Source organism: Trachurus trachurus, assembly GCF_905171665.1.
Source record: "Trachurus trachurus genome assembly, chromosome: 3".
In the NCBI taxonomy this organism is placed as follows: Eukaryota; Metazoa; Chordata; class Actinopteri; order Carangiformes; family Carangidae; genus Trachurus; species Trachurus trachurus.
Window position 1 is genome coordinate 31,796,953 of NC_139893.1, and position 15,198 is coordinate 31,812,150.

The 15,198-nt window shown below is 42.8% G+C and overlaps 1 protein-coding gene across 1 annotated transcript in view; it reads right to left on the bottom strand.

Moving 5' to 3' along the window:
• The window catches only part of lrp4 (low density lipoprotein receptor-related protein 4), a 118,596-nt gene that overhangs the window by 10,962 nt on the left and 92,436 nt on the right, over nt 1-15,198 (bottom strand). Inside the window, exons 12-21 of the mRNA XM_083969383.1 lie at nt 14,569-14,799; nt 13,180-13,336; nt 12,334-12,551; nt 5,034-5,210; nt 2,864-2,989; nt 1,931-2,139; nt 1,480-1,561; nt 1,291-1,396; nt 996-1,197; nt 564-753 (exon numbers count right to left, since the gene is read on the bottom strand). Coding sequence (XP_083825509.1) covers nt 564-753; nt 996-1,197; nt 1,291-1,396; nt 1,480-1,561; nt 1,931-2,139; nt 2,864-2,989; nt 5,034-5,210; nt 12,334-12,551; nt 13,180-13,336; nt 14,569-14,799 — 1,698 coding nt within the window. The remainder of the gene's footprint in view (nt 1-563; nt 754-995; nt 1,198-1,290; nt 1,397-1,479; nt 1,562-1,930; nt 2,140-2,863; nt 2,990-5,033; nt 5,211-12,333; nt 12,552-13,179; nt 13,337-14,568; nt 14,800-15,198) is intronic.

The window sequence follows — 15,198 nt, forward strand, 5'->3', positions numbered from 1 at the left end:
TCACACTAGAAGTGAAATTAAATGATGAGTTTCATTACAGTTTAAAAAAAAGAGGACCTTACAGGGAGAGTGAGAAACAGAAATTCGAAAACGGGGGAGAAAGAGAAGAGGGATGACATGGAGCAAAAAGCCATGGCGTCAGATTCTCAGGCTGCTGTGGCCATGACTAAGCCCCACTGGTATGTGCTCTACCAGGAGAACCACTCCTGGTAGAGCACATACCCTCAAGGTGACTGGTCCCTTTCATGCAAATGCAGCTGACACTGACAAAAACATTGATTTTCGTGACCCCCTTACTTTCTGTAGACTAAACTCCAGACCTGCACTAATGGATAAACACTTTGTCTGCTTAGACTAATGAAATAAAACAGGACAGGCTGCTCCATCATTCTAAATCTGCTGTCCCATTTTCCAGGCTTGAGAAAATAACAGTTATTAAATACTAAAAATAGCTGGAGTTCCTAACGCTACTCATGGGATGGCGTCCCTGCCCTCCTACTTGGTGACTGCACTGTTACATGTGTGTTTCAGTCTTGATCTAGAACACGGACACACACACGGACCTGTCTCACGGTGCCGGTGGAACATGTGAATGTCCATGAGGTTCTCCAGGTTTTCGGCCAGCGTGTGGCGTCCCAGGCCCGTGAGCTTGTCAGCACTCTGGATGCTCTTGGACTGCCAGTCTGTCCAGTACAGTTTGTCCTTGTGCACAGTCAGGCCAAAGGGGTGAGGCAGCTGGCTGCCAATCAAAACCTGCATGCAAAATAACCCAAAAATCAATATGTAGTGGAAAATGAATATAATTTTCCAAAATAGCTGTTTACAGTGCTGATTCCAGATGAACAGAAAACAGAAAAGCAAATCTCCATAATTGATCAAACTGCCAGTAACAAAATGTTTTATTCCAACCTCCTAAGTTTTACATTTAAAGAATTTCTCAAACAAATCAACAGACACATTAACTGTGGGAGAATGAACTTAAAAACAGCCTCTACCTGTCGGTCAGAACCATCAAAGTTGCCAAATTCAATAGTCTTCATGCCAGCATCGGCCCAGTAGAGGCGCTTGGTCTCATAGTCGATGGCGAGTCCGTTGGGCCAAGTCAGATTGGATGAGATGATGACGATGCGACTGGAGGCGTCCATTCCCGCACGCTCGATCTTCGGGTTGGCACCCCAGTCGGTCCAGTACATGAAACTACAAAGAGTAAAATCAAATGAGATATGACGAGAATGTCCTGTCAAATGAAAGTTCATATGTTTCTTTTTAAAAACCTTTATAATATCTCACCCTCCGATTGGGTCGACGACAATGTCCCTGGGTCGGTCCAGGTTCTCCCATATCAGGACAGTCCGCATGCTCCCATCAGCATTAGAAACTTCAATACGATCCGTACCTGAGGGGACACGACATGACTTGTTGAAATCTGAGTCATGACAGTCATTATGCATGAGTTAACGAATAAGTAATGTCATTTACCAGCATCGGTCCAGTATAGCTTGCTGGTCACCCAGTCAATTGCCAGACCTGCTGGGCTCTCCAGACTGGTGTCCACCACCACCTGGAAAAACAGGGACAACAACCATCTGAGTCCTCCCAGTCCTTTATGTCCCCTCAGGGCTACATCTGCAACCTTTGGGCTCACAGATAAACAGATCACTGTGAATCAGTCTTCCTCTTTGTGTGTGTTTTGGTCTTTTCTGTTTGCATGCAAGCAGAGGAAAACAAGGTGAATTAAATGTAATTAAACTACTTCTATATCTGGAATGACTCGCTGTTCCACTTCTCAATCAGCCCCAGTAGATGGCAGCATTGCATTAACTTAAATCCCTCTGTCCTCAGCTGCTTGCTTCCCTCCATATTGTCCAGCAAAGATGAGAAATAATGGGATGTCTGTGCTGAGTTCAGTCAGAGTAGAAATGTCACTGACCTCCTGCTTGGTGCCGTTCCAAAGCGCTCTGTTGATAGAGTCTGTGGTAACGTCCGTCCAGTAAATGAAGCCATCTTTGGCGTCCCAGTCCAGAGCCACGGCATTGCGCACGTCAGCCAGAGGGATGACATCATCAGACATGTCCTCTGTATCAAAGCTGATTCGTCGGATGTCCGTCCTTCGGGCAAAAAGCAGGAACTTGTCAAGACCTGATTAAAGACCAAAGGTCTTCTGTCAGTCTTCTAGGTTTAACAGTGGGGTCAAGAGTGAACACAGCAAAACAGCACTACTACACAGATGACTAACAGGCCTTAAAGGGCAAATCTAATCAGGCTGGCTCATTAGTATCATTATAACCCTTCACTATAATAATCATCTAGAATGACAGCATAGAAATTAGATATTTTCATAATGACATGGTGTTCTATTTCAAGAAGTGAAACTCTCATAAAAGTAACAAGAATTATCTTAAAACGTTTGTTTTAAATTCCAATTAGTTGGAATTTCATTTGTCAAGTCTTGATATTACAATCATCTTCTGCATGCATTTAAAATATATATATATAATAAATTCAATCACTAACACACAGCCATGTCTGTGAGGGGTTTCCCAATAACTGCTTCATTTATTATATCACACATTATTTTAATGCATTTAATGATAATCTAGTATTAACTTGCTAAAATTGCATTTCACACTTTTACACACAAAATCAATACATAATGCCCATTAAAGTATGACACATCTCATTGCTGTCGGGTGGAAACCTCGTGTTTTCATATTTTATCATTTTCCTTTGTGGGATTAACAAATATTGGACCAATTAATGAATGTTGCAATTTTCAGTTATTCCTGAAAAGTGACAGTTTTGGACATACAAGGTTTCCCTCTGACAGCAAGGACAACAAAGTTGGATGTGTGTGGGGACTCACCGTTGGCACAGTTGTGGTGGTCCACCTTCTTGAAGCCGGTGGGGCAGGCACAGGTGTAAGTCTTGTTGCTGGGGAGACACAGGTGGCTGCAGCCTCCGTTGTTGGTGCCACAGCGGTTCCTGCCACCTGCAGCACAGACACAGACACAGACACACAGCTCAGCATGCGATGATTTATGTGGTTAGAAACTGGTTGAATTGTTTTTTGCATCCAACCAGGTTGCATGTTGTGCTCTTTCTGCCTGTCCACTATAAAAGAAAATAATTCCTATTTTCTATGATGATATTTCATTAATTTATTTCATTGTTGAAACTGGAGGATGCAGTGTCACTTTTACATTTTCACTGCCTCCAATTAGAAAGAGATTGTAACTGAACAGCAAAACAACACAAATCCGCTTTTAATTCAAACTGAATAAAGGGGGATTTAACTTATTTTCAGTCAATTGCTTTTAAAAGTATAGTTGAAGACTGGAAGTATGATCACTCAATCTGAAGTTAATTTATAAGGCATGACTTATACATTTTTGGTTGCATATGAATTAAAATGCAAGGCTATTGTTGTGTTTACATTACTAGAGCAGAGCTTATTATAGCTCTCTGAGCAGCACTGTGTCTTCAGGGCAGGCTGGAAGCTACAGTACATCACAAGCTGAGGCAAGACAAAAGTTAACACAAACACTGTTTTCCACCTCCGGAGACAGATGTTGGCAGAAAAGGAGTTTAATATTGGAACTAGGAAACCCAGTATTTACTTCATGCATTTCAAATTAGAAATAAAAACTCTGGTAAAATGAAGATTCTGTAAAATGTAATGGCGTACATCAACTGCAGAGTCTGTTCTTTTTAAATGTCATAGTGTGCGTCTGGATTTCACTTGAGACCCTCAGACTCTTTGCTTTGTTTAATTAATGCAGAGTTCAAATCCGTTCATCACATGAACTAACACAACCTCACTTAATCTCAACCAAAACAAGTGACTGACCTCCCTCTGCCAACACAGAGGCAGCTCACAGTTCAAATTAGAGTCAAGACTGTTTACAGTGTTTTATCAGCGTGATAAGCAAAACTTTCTCTTGGCCTGAACTCAACTTTAACATGGTTTGTTAGCAAAGGACACAAGTGTTTGCTATTGTGCTGATAAAACACCTCAGCTGGCCGTTTGACCACTGGGTCGGACGCAAGTGCAACAAAACACTGCGTCATCTCACAGTTCGCCACTCTGTGCGATGATACCTTGAAAGACGGTTTCCTGTTTTCACAGTCTGTCCTCAAACGCCTCATCTTTCTTCCTCTAATGCTGCATCTTTGTTTGATGTTTAGTTGTTGAGCATTTTATTTTATTCCCCCGCCTGATGCATGACAACATTTTCTTCTGCTTCAGGCTGCAAACTTGAACATTTTTAATAATGGCTCCTTTGTTCTCGACCAGAATTAATTTAAAAAAAGATCCAATCACAGACAGATCTGAAGGCATACGAGGTAAACAAATGACCATATAAGGCCTTGGACTCGAGCCGAAATGATGCACTGTATTATATCTCTGCTCCGCCCTTTGTCCAATGTACTGTACAATACGTTATTGTCAGAGATTTTTGTGACCCGACCATGACATCATTGAACTTCACAATAACCACAACTATCTCATTTATCCTTGACAGACTTTGACTGTTGCACAAGAATAACCACAAAGCCAAAATATCACTTTATCAATATGAAATTCTGGCATTTCTTGTTGCTATTAGTTACGAGATCAAAACAATGTATTGAATTACTCCATTGTAATACAACTGATTCCCCTGATTCAAGTTGTTGCTTTGTGACCATAAAGTATTTAGACAACAGAGGAAGGAAAAAACTGTTACAAATTAAATTTAGAACTGTATTTAATTATATTTTTTAATTAACACTGCTTTTTGTAAATGTATTACTTTAACTCCACTAATTTTCAAAAGACAAATACTGAACTACATTTCTATGATATTACTTGTTACTTTAGAATGTATTTTCTTTTACCGGTACTTACTAAAATGTGACATTGTTTCTCTCAGATTCCCTCACCCATTATAATTTCTAGTGAAATATGTTTAAATAGTATAAAAAGTGAGAGTATACAACATTTAACACACTTTCAAATGAGCATACAGCTTTCGACCCGGCTGTGTACCCACCTGCGGGCTGCCTCTGGGGGTGCAGGGTGTGGATGTCCATGGGGAAGTGCAGCTTGTTGCGAATAATCTCCTGGTTCTTGCCGGTGAATTTGTTGGCGCTGTTGATGCTCTTGGTGTGCCAGTCGGTCCAGTAGAGGCTGTCCTCAAATACCGTGATGGCAAACGGGTGGGGCAGGCCTGAAGAGAGGAAGAAAGAGAGAGAGACAGAGCTCAGAGATGCTCACTGAAGCTTTTAAAACAGATCAGCAGCAGCAGCAGGCCAAAGACGTTTCTTATGGAAGAACAAGATGATGTTGTTTTGGTGGAAGTTAATCGTTAAACGTAAACTAACGCAGGCGTTAAGTTTGACACCCTGATAATGAGCAAAAATACTGCATCTGCAAAGTTTATGTGGAGATTTGAAGACTCTTTCCAAACAGACAAAACACACATAAACGGAGAGAACAAACGCTGAATCTGGCTTGTTCTTCCAACGCTCTCTAAACATCCTCCCATTCAGCGCTGTGGGCTTGGCTGATGTCATATCTTCCCCATTTAGAGCTGCTTTCAATTACTCTGCCTCTCATCGGCCTGTAGCTGGTTTAGTTGTGGCCGGAGTGTCCAAAAGCAGAGGCGCTGCTCCCCTCCGTTGGTTTCCTGAAGCACTGTGTGAGTTTTCTGTCCAGAGTCTGAACACAGCAGCATCCACAGCAGAGACTGATACAAGAGGCTGCTCCTGGACCGTTTTCATCCAGCTCTGGTCTTGCCTTCTATTTTTAAAGGAGAGATTTGGACAATCCTTGCCACTTGTGTGTGTAGTATACAGTGTTTTTGTCTTAATCTGAAAACAATCTCATAAATTTCAGTTTTAAAGGAGAGTTTTAGTGTCTGTTTATGGTTTAAATGAGAGCTCCAGAGAAAAGATGTAAAACTACATTCAGATGTTTTTTTTTTACTTCAAACCACAAATACAGCTTCATAATATGGATGAAGACTTTGATCAACTGTGACAAAAATGGAGAGAAAAGCAGGACCTTTAACTTGAACGCCAAATAGTTGGGATTTTTTTGGTTTTTGTTTAAATCTCCGGAGCTGTCTTGAAACATTATTTATTTCGTGTTGTGTGCAGCGTGTCCCTTGGAGAATTTGTGATTAAAAGAACAATTATCAGGCAGAAAATGAGAAAAACATGGCTAATGTCACTTTTGTCTGACAGAGCCACCACCCACCTCACACAGGCGAGACGGACGCAAAGATGCTGCTCCAAGCTGAGCAGATAATAACGAGCTTGTATGAAACGGCATCATTTATAGTTAGTAGAAAGTTTCAGGGCTTTTTAAAAAGTTGGCCGCATTAGGAATGTGCGTTGAGGCGTTGAGCCTGCGACTGCGTTCCTCTGTGTAAATTGTTGACTTGTGCTGATAATTGTCAGTCTCAGCTTTTTCACAGCTCATATCAGCAGAGCTCTGTTCTAAACACTAACATGTGTGACGGGGGGGAACTCCTCACAGATTTCTCTCCAGTGGGAAACATCTGCTTGGGGGTGACTCCTCGACACTCGTCCAAATTAACGTTCTGTCTCTCTCCGGTTTAATCCCTCCTCCAAAGAGGAGTAGCTGCACAGCCAGTTGGATCGGAGTGCTGAATGGATGGAAAAAGTGATTTCTGCTGCTGCATAGAGCTGTGGCGGCGGCGGCGGTGGTGGTGGTGGTGGTGGGGATGGTGGTGGCGGTGGGGGGGGTGGTGGTAGTGGTGTGGTGAGCGTGCTGGCGCAGGGCTTTTAAAAACAGCACTGCTCATTTAATGACAGTGTTTTACAGTGCAGCATAAATGTCAAGTGGTAAATGGCTAAAACTGGAGAGAGACCAGAATGATAATAAGCCATGAAGATCAGAATAATAGTGTGTGTGTGTGTTTTTGTGTGTGTGTGTGCACATTTGAGTGTAAGACAAAAGTTTTATTGTTTGAATATATATAATTTTTAAGAGCTATAAACTGTTCATTGCCGCTGTAGTCCAGGTGAACACTCCTGGATTGGTTTTAGTGAAGAAACAACACGTTTCACTTCAGCCGCCTAACAGCTAAAACATTCAAAGCAGATTGTTATTGGAGCTATAACAGTGTCAGCAAATACAGAAACAACAATGACATACAGTATAGAAACAGTGTCATAGTCATAGTTTGTCTACCAGAGTGCACAAACATGTTAATTTTTAACTATTCCTATGGTAAACTCTCAGCATCTTCTGTTTTCAGCGTGTTATGTGTGTTTATGTGTGTGTGTGAGGTTGCTTGTGTCTCCCTGTGACTTGTCACTTGGCCGTGCACAGATAAGCAGTACAGCTAATGGATGAATCTTCTGTTCTCCACATTACAAATGCTCAACTGGCGCCTTCATATTGATTCCTACAATGCTATTTTATCTTTTATCTATTTAGCATAGGTAATGGTTTATATTGTAGTATTTTGTATGGTTATATTGTTAGTTTGTAACTGGCAGTATCTGACACAATGCCAGTGGTTGTGCTAATGCAAACTCTGGTTTCTTTTCCAACATGGTCTTTTTTTTTTGCCTGCACCCCTCTTCCCACAAGTTGACAGAATTGCTTCCTTATGTATATGAAGTATGAAACCCCGTCTGTCTGAATCAATTTTTATGAGACCGTTGTTGGCTCACCACAGTTTCAAGGTGATAAAATGCAGCTATATGCACCCATATCAAAGATACACATACATACTCCACTTTTACAGCCAAGTTAAAAACATGGCTTGGCGACAATTATACCTGCACACACTAACATATGGCTGTGTGTTATTTGCGTCATGATCATGGATGCTGCCTGTTTATACAGTACGTGATGTCTATCTGCACTCCTGAAGGTCATTGTATGTGTTGATGTGTGATTATGTTTTTTTTTATTATGTGCTGCTTCTGTATGTTTTGATTATGTGTTGTCTCTGCATGATTGTACTGATGTTTCACTGTTCTCTCCTATCTGCATTGATTTTCTTGTCTCCTAGCTGTCCTAAAGTTCTCTTTTTAATCAATGTGCTGTAATATATTGTTTATGTTTTTTTGTTTTGCTTTTTAGGGTTCCTATTGTCATCTTGCCAGGGACTACAGCAGGATATTAGCCATGTTGGCTAAAGCTGCCCTTTTTACTGTTTTTGATACAGTTGATTAATTGGGATAGTCTTCGACATAAACTAATAAACTAAACTAAACTATGATGGTGCTGAATGATTATTTCACTCATGGTATTGTATAAAAATGACATCTGGTCATGATAACTGGTTAAATACGTTCATTTTCATCTGAGGGGAGAGAGTAGAGTTATGTTATGTTAGTTGTAGAGTTATGATTCGGCTCAGAAACCGTCGTGTCAGAAGGTAGGTAAAGAATTCTCCCCCCTCTTCAAAAAGGTCCAGGTGTGTGTGAAGTGATGGTGGCGGACTGTGTGTGTGTGTTTTGTGATCTTATCCTAACATGAGGGAGACAACAGTACACCCTCTTCCCCGCCTCTGAGTCATCAGCTCCTACAGAGGCGCCAGATTTAGATATGGTCACCTTCCTCTGTGTCGTCCCTGCACCCCGCTCCCATCCCATCCCATCCCTGCCCCGCCCGACCCGACCCCCTCCTGTTCCCTTCTATCCGGGACAGCTGGAGGAGCAGCTGCAGTGTCGAAGGGGCATCAGACATCCCAAGCAGCCCTCACAGTAATGTCCCCTTTAACCTACATGTGGCACCTCCCCGGTCCTCTCAAGTCTCAACTGGATCTGTCGCACTCTCTGATCTCCACGTCACCGGCAACACGACTGGACACAGCACTGTCCGGTTTGTAAGTGTGATGGACGGGGGACACTGTTTGCTTCTTTTAAGAGGAACTAAGCAGGATTTCTCCTTCATTAAAAAGCTCCGGCGTAATTGTGACCGTTAACTACACGACTTTTCGCCCCGGTGTCCCAGCTCTCTCTCTGCACACCGCGACAAAAATGCGCTCCATAACCCATAATCTTTTGTTTATGACGGTTAAGACTACACAAACACACACGTTGTAACATTGTATATGTTATGTAACGTTTTCCACCGCTCCATTTATTGATTTTTCGCCGGCTTCGTTGCAAACAAATGTACATGGATGAGAGGAGCGTAACCGAAACAGTGGAAAAGTGAGTCGACTTGCATAATTCCCCTTTAATAACATTTATCTTTGAGATGGGCTGCTTTTTTAAAAATCTTGATTCCACAGTGACAACGTAAAACAATTGTATCTCTAGTTTAAGTTTGTTTTTAATGTCTCTGTAATAATTGACCATGTTAAAGGAAATTCACCAGACAAATGAACAAACTACAACTAAAGTCAGCCCTGTGTATGATGTCTGACCACACAACCAGGTGTAAAAATCTCTCCAGTGGTTGAACATTATGTTTTTTGATGCCACTTCCTACTAGTGCACTTATTACTACATTATATTATGTTAACACATTTCATATTACACATTTATGTGACTATAAACTTTATCTATTTTCTTTTCTCTCTCTACTTTTTATTCTTCTTTGCTCTTGTTTTCAACTCTATGTTTAATGTTTACAATTTTTCTTTTTCAATGGTTTGTTTTTATGCTGTTTTATGCTGTTCTTTTTAAATGTTTTGTCTTTATGTAAAGCACATTGAGTTGCCTTAGTATGAAATGTGCTATATAAATAAAGATGCCTTGCCTTTCCTTGCCTATAAATGTCATTTGTTATTCACATTTTGCATTTCTTTTTGTCCCGCCACTGTTCTGCTACACTGCTACACTGCTACACTACAAACTTCCCCCAGTATGGGACCAATAAAGGACTGACTTATCTTATCTTCCCACCTGTGAGCTGAGCTGCTCTCCACAAGGGGGCGTCGTTCTGTGGCTCCGTTGTCGCTGCTGCCTATAGAACCCACTGGACATCCAGTATATCTGCACCCAGCAGACCGCTCATTGTCAGTGAGGCGTCACTGCAGTACACAGCGTTTGTCCTCGGGCAGATGTACTCTATGATCACGACCGTACTAAACACCAACACGCACACACATACACACACACAGCAGCCCACCCCTTCTCTTCCTGTCCCCCACCTCCAGGTGCACAGGTGTGCAGACTGGATAGCGGCGTTATCCATGACATCCGCCTGCCCTCCAGCTCCAGTGACGGAGGAGCTGGCAAACATCCAGCTAGAGCACACACACACACACACACACACACACACACACACACACACACACACACACACACACTCTCTCTCGGCCCGCCTGCCTGTCAATGTCTCTCTAGCACACACACACACACATACAGAGCTATAGGTGTAGGGAAACACACACTTGTTAACATTCCTGGGTACAGCAGCTCATATGTAACCATGCATACGCTCTCACACACACACACACACACACACACACACACACACACACACACACGGACACAGACGGACACACACACGTCCCATTTGCCCTGTGTGTTGTCTGAGCAAACAGAGGCTGTGGAGAAAGGACAGGGCCAATTACAGCCTTTTATCCTGAGAGCACACATCATTAAGGAGAGCTCCCTGGGCTGATGGCGGCTGCACACACACACACACACACACACACACACACCCTCACCCTGTCCCTCTCTCTTCTCGCACACTTAAACCCCCTTGACTATTACTGATGTGCTTCCACTCACTTTTGTTCGCCTAGAAAAAAAAATCCTAAATCGAAAGCCACTCTGTCAGCATATGTTAATACTCCAAAATCCATTATTCACATGGGGACATTGTAAAGTCAGTTCCTGACCTTGAAAAACAGCCATTCATGTTTGGATGCCTATCTCCTGCCTGTTGGTTGCAGCTCCCTGGATTACATCCAAACTTGAGCTAAGACATGGCTGTCTCACAATTCTCACACAATCTGGCCATTCATTTTTGACACCTCACAACCACACAGGTGCACTCATAAACAAGTAGCTTGTCTGCCTGCAGTAAAAAGTTTTAAAAGACAGATTCATGACAGCTATTGATCCTAAGTTGTTAAACCTAACTGTGTTCATTTGGAAAGTTAGAAGAGGTGGTTGTGCTCACGCTGCCTTGAAGCATTTCTGAACCTGCTCAGCTTAACATCATGTTCCGTTTGTGTTCAGCTGACTGGTAAACATGAGGAGTAAAGACTCACAACAACAAAACAACAAAAGACTTTCAGCTACAACCTGAGAAACAAATTGCACTGCAGCATGAGATCTTACACGCGCGTGTGTGTGTGTATGTGTGGTAGATCACTACTCTGCCAGCTTACATCTGTAAATGCCAGATCCTCAAGTTTTAAAGTTTTAGTGCACACGCACACACACTCAGGCTTCACTGCAGGGAGCAACAACATAAACAGAGGCACGCAAAGCTTCATGTTGTCATTTACAGTATGGCGCCTGTGTGTTGTGTGTACTTCAGTGGTTGAAGGATGCATATGCTCTTTAACGCAAACATGGCATTGATTAACTCCACATGATATAATGAAGTAGCCTCAACCGACTGCATCGTATATATCTAACTCTTGTTTGTGCTTCTTCATGTATGTGTGTGGTAATTAAAGAGAATCTGAACTGTAGCCAGACCTCTGCAGACCACGACTCCCCTGTTGTTTCCCATTCGGAGCTTTTTGTATTAACAACCGAGGAAGCATTCTTTCTCGGGTTCCACATGGTCGTTGTAACTTGATATTAAACAGAGGGTTTTTATGTTTTACTGTGTGATAACTGCTGGATTAAAGGTCATTCCAGACACGGTTGCTGGGCGGAGTGATTTCAAAAGTAGTTCAGAGTATTTGCTTTGTGTGTCATAATGTTACATAATTATACATCATTATCTCATAGCGTGGTGAATGTGCAGGTCACAACTTCTCCATGAGAGCGTTTTGGAGGTGTTGGATTGTATATTTGATTGAGTTTTGAGGGACATGGGACCTGTACCATTCACCTCCATTGTGTCCGCTGAGCAGCTGGCGTCTCTGCCCCGCGGATCTCAAAACAACATGCACCGATAATTAAAGCTAATGAACCTACCACTATAACTATAGGGATTATGGCAAAAGGGGGAATTTGCCAAAATGTTGAACTATCCCTTTAAGTTCCACACGGCTGACAATTGCCGTTTTGTTTTGGCAGCAGGTCACGAAACTGCGCTTTGAACATGGAATTCATACATATGAAGGAGGCAGAGTAAGTCATCCACACTGGATTCACAGTGACCCAGCAGTGTGTGTTCAGAACCGGTTCTCCATACCATGAATAGACCGATGACAGCTGGGCGTTTACCTTGGCTGATGACAGCCTTGCGGTTGCGTCCGTCCAGGTCGGCCCTCTCTATGACGTGGTGCTTGGCGTCCACCCAGTACATGCGGTGTCCGGCGTAGTCGATGGTGAGGCCGTTGGGCCAGAACAGGTGCGTGTCCGCGATGACTCGCCGGTTGGAGCCGTCCATGTTGGAGTACTCGATGCGAGGCGTGTTGCCCCAGTCCGTCCAGTAGATCTTACTGAGGAGGAGAAAAAAAAAAAAAAAAAAAAACAGGGACAGGCGCCGTGACTTTCATGCAAGACCGAAACACTTTGAACAAAGTTGAGTTTAACCTTCCTGACGTCCACTTAAGAAAAGAAGTAGACAGACTGTTGTCACGATTCAAGACACAGCAGATGTCTCACATTACAAAGTCTCCTCTGTCCTTGACATTCGTGTTCCTTCGTCATTCCTCATCTGTTCGGTCCAGCCTCTGAGAGAAGAGCTACTTTTTCCTTTTTTTTTTTTTTTGGAAACATCTTAATTATCCCATGCAAATGAGCTGCCTAATCAGCTGAATGAGTTTTCAAGCTTTAAATTTCTCTGGAGCTTCATCCCAAACTCTCTCCTGCCACTGAAGCATATGACACAAGGGAGGAAAACACACTTTGCTGCAGCCCCTTTCATGAAATACTTGTTCCACACAGATGCTCGCCCGTGGGCACTGCTGCGCTGCCAAACTTTAATCCCTGATCTGCTGCTACACTACAACTGGGACACATCCAGAGGGGATATGTATATACATGTACATTTGAAACCATCTGCACTGAGTTATATAGACTTTGTATACATGTGTTAGCGTGTGTGTGTGTACAGACTAGTCTTACCCCTCGATGGGGTGCAGCGCGATGGCTCGGGGCTTCTCCATGTTCTGCCACAGCAGCACTTTGCGGTGCGTTCCGTCCAGGTTGGCCACCTCGATACGGGACGTCCCCGAGTCCGTCCAGTACAACTTGTCATGGATCCAGTCTATGGCCAGTCCACCTACAGGACAGGGACAGGTTACTTTGTATATGAACCAATGATATCATAAGTAAGGCCAAAAATAATACTTTTCACTCCAGCTTTATGCTTAAAGTTGGAACATGTAGATTACCGTAAGTAACCTTTGTCAAGATATGACGAGAGATGTCACATATATAAGTTGTTAACTTAAATTATCTAAAATGTTTCCAGCATTTCTAAAAACCCAGAGAGATACAGTATATGATTTAAAAAATAGTAAAACTCATCAGTAACGTCATATTGCCTATGCGCATGTGTTGTGCTTGTCTTCCAGTGCTCAAAGTTTGGTTTTACGTCAGATTTTAAAGATATATTTTTCATACCCTGGTCACTTTCAACAATAGTTTTTAAATTGGATTCAGTATTTCGGTCACCAGACCTCCAGATTTTAAGTCGTGAGAGAAAATAGTCAAGCAACTGTCAGGCAGCTCAGCTCCCCGTCTCACAGATATGACCTGTGTCTGCAGAAGAACATACTGTATGTGAATTGTGAATCCTTGATTTTTGATGTGAAAAGGCTCTTTCCAGTGTTTTTACTGTTAATAATCAACAGAGCTGTTTGCTTTGGGGAGGGAGACACCGCTGTGGATAATTCAGCTCTATTCAGTAATAAGAAACCTCCTGAACCACCAACACTAAAGGAATCCAAACAAGGAGACACTCATGGCAATGGTGGTGAAGACAACAACTCCCAGTCCACAATTCTTCACAACATCCCTATTCCTATCTACTACTATTCCTGTAGTAGTAGGAATAGTACTATTCCTCTCTATAACAAGCTGTTCTTCTGTTCTTGATATTGTTCATATATATTTCTTTATTGCAAGACAAGAAGGAGAAAGAAGCAATTAAAAAGAACACAACAAATAGAAAAGATCCAAAGAAGAAAAATGGAATAACAGGGATCCGGTGAAATGCACTGAAGAGTCTGAGTGAGTTCAGAATAGAAAGAGACACTGACTGAGAAAAAGGCACAACACAGAGATACAAAAACAAAAGAAATTAAAAAACAGACTGAAAATAAGAGAGAGAGTTTGAACAGTATGGGTGGCACTCTGCTGGATTCATATAAGAACAAAGTGATGGATGAAGTGAGGGAGAGCAGAGGATAATTGAACAGAGAGCAGCAGAGGTGAATAAACAGCATAAATGATAAATGAGTCCACTGTCCTACTTTTGAAACCTGCATAATTTGCAGGTGCTGCACCCACCTGGGCTCTCCAGGCCGGTGGAGACCACCTCCTCCACGTTGGAGCCGTTGAGGTTGGCCTTCATGATGCGGTCCAGCGTCACGTCCGACCAGAAGACCAGCTCCAGGTTGTGGTGGAAGTCCAGGGCGATGGCGTTCTCCAGGTTGTTCAACAGCAGCGTGTACTCGGAGCGGTGCGGCAAAACCTGACGGATGTCGATGCGGTTGGCGAACAGCAGGACCGGCTCCGGACCTGAGGGGGGGGGGCAGAAAAGATGGACAGGGTTATTGAAGGCAATGTGAATTAAGAGTTGAAAAGGGGAAAACGGCAAAAAGCCAAACATGAAAAGTTGAAGGGAAAAAAAAAAAGAGTAAAGAGACAAAAAAGTTCGAGTCGGGTCGGGTTGGTCACTTTTAATAACAGTGAGCATTAATCTCAATAGAGGTGACGGCCTGGCTGCTGGCAGCTGACAGACAGTCCTGACCTGGGTTTAACTCTGGTCTGCAGTAGATTTATGGGCTGCCGTACCAGGCCGGCGCTCTACCTCCACTGCATATCTAAATCTAGTCCAGACCCTCCGAATGAGCCGACCTCATTCTGGGTCCAATACCCCGGAGCAGAGGAATGGATACAGTTACTGTCGAGGCAAGT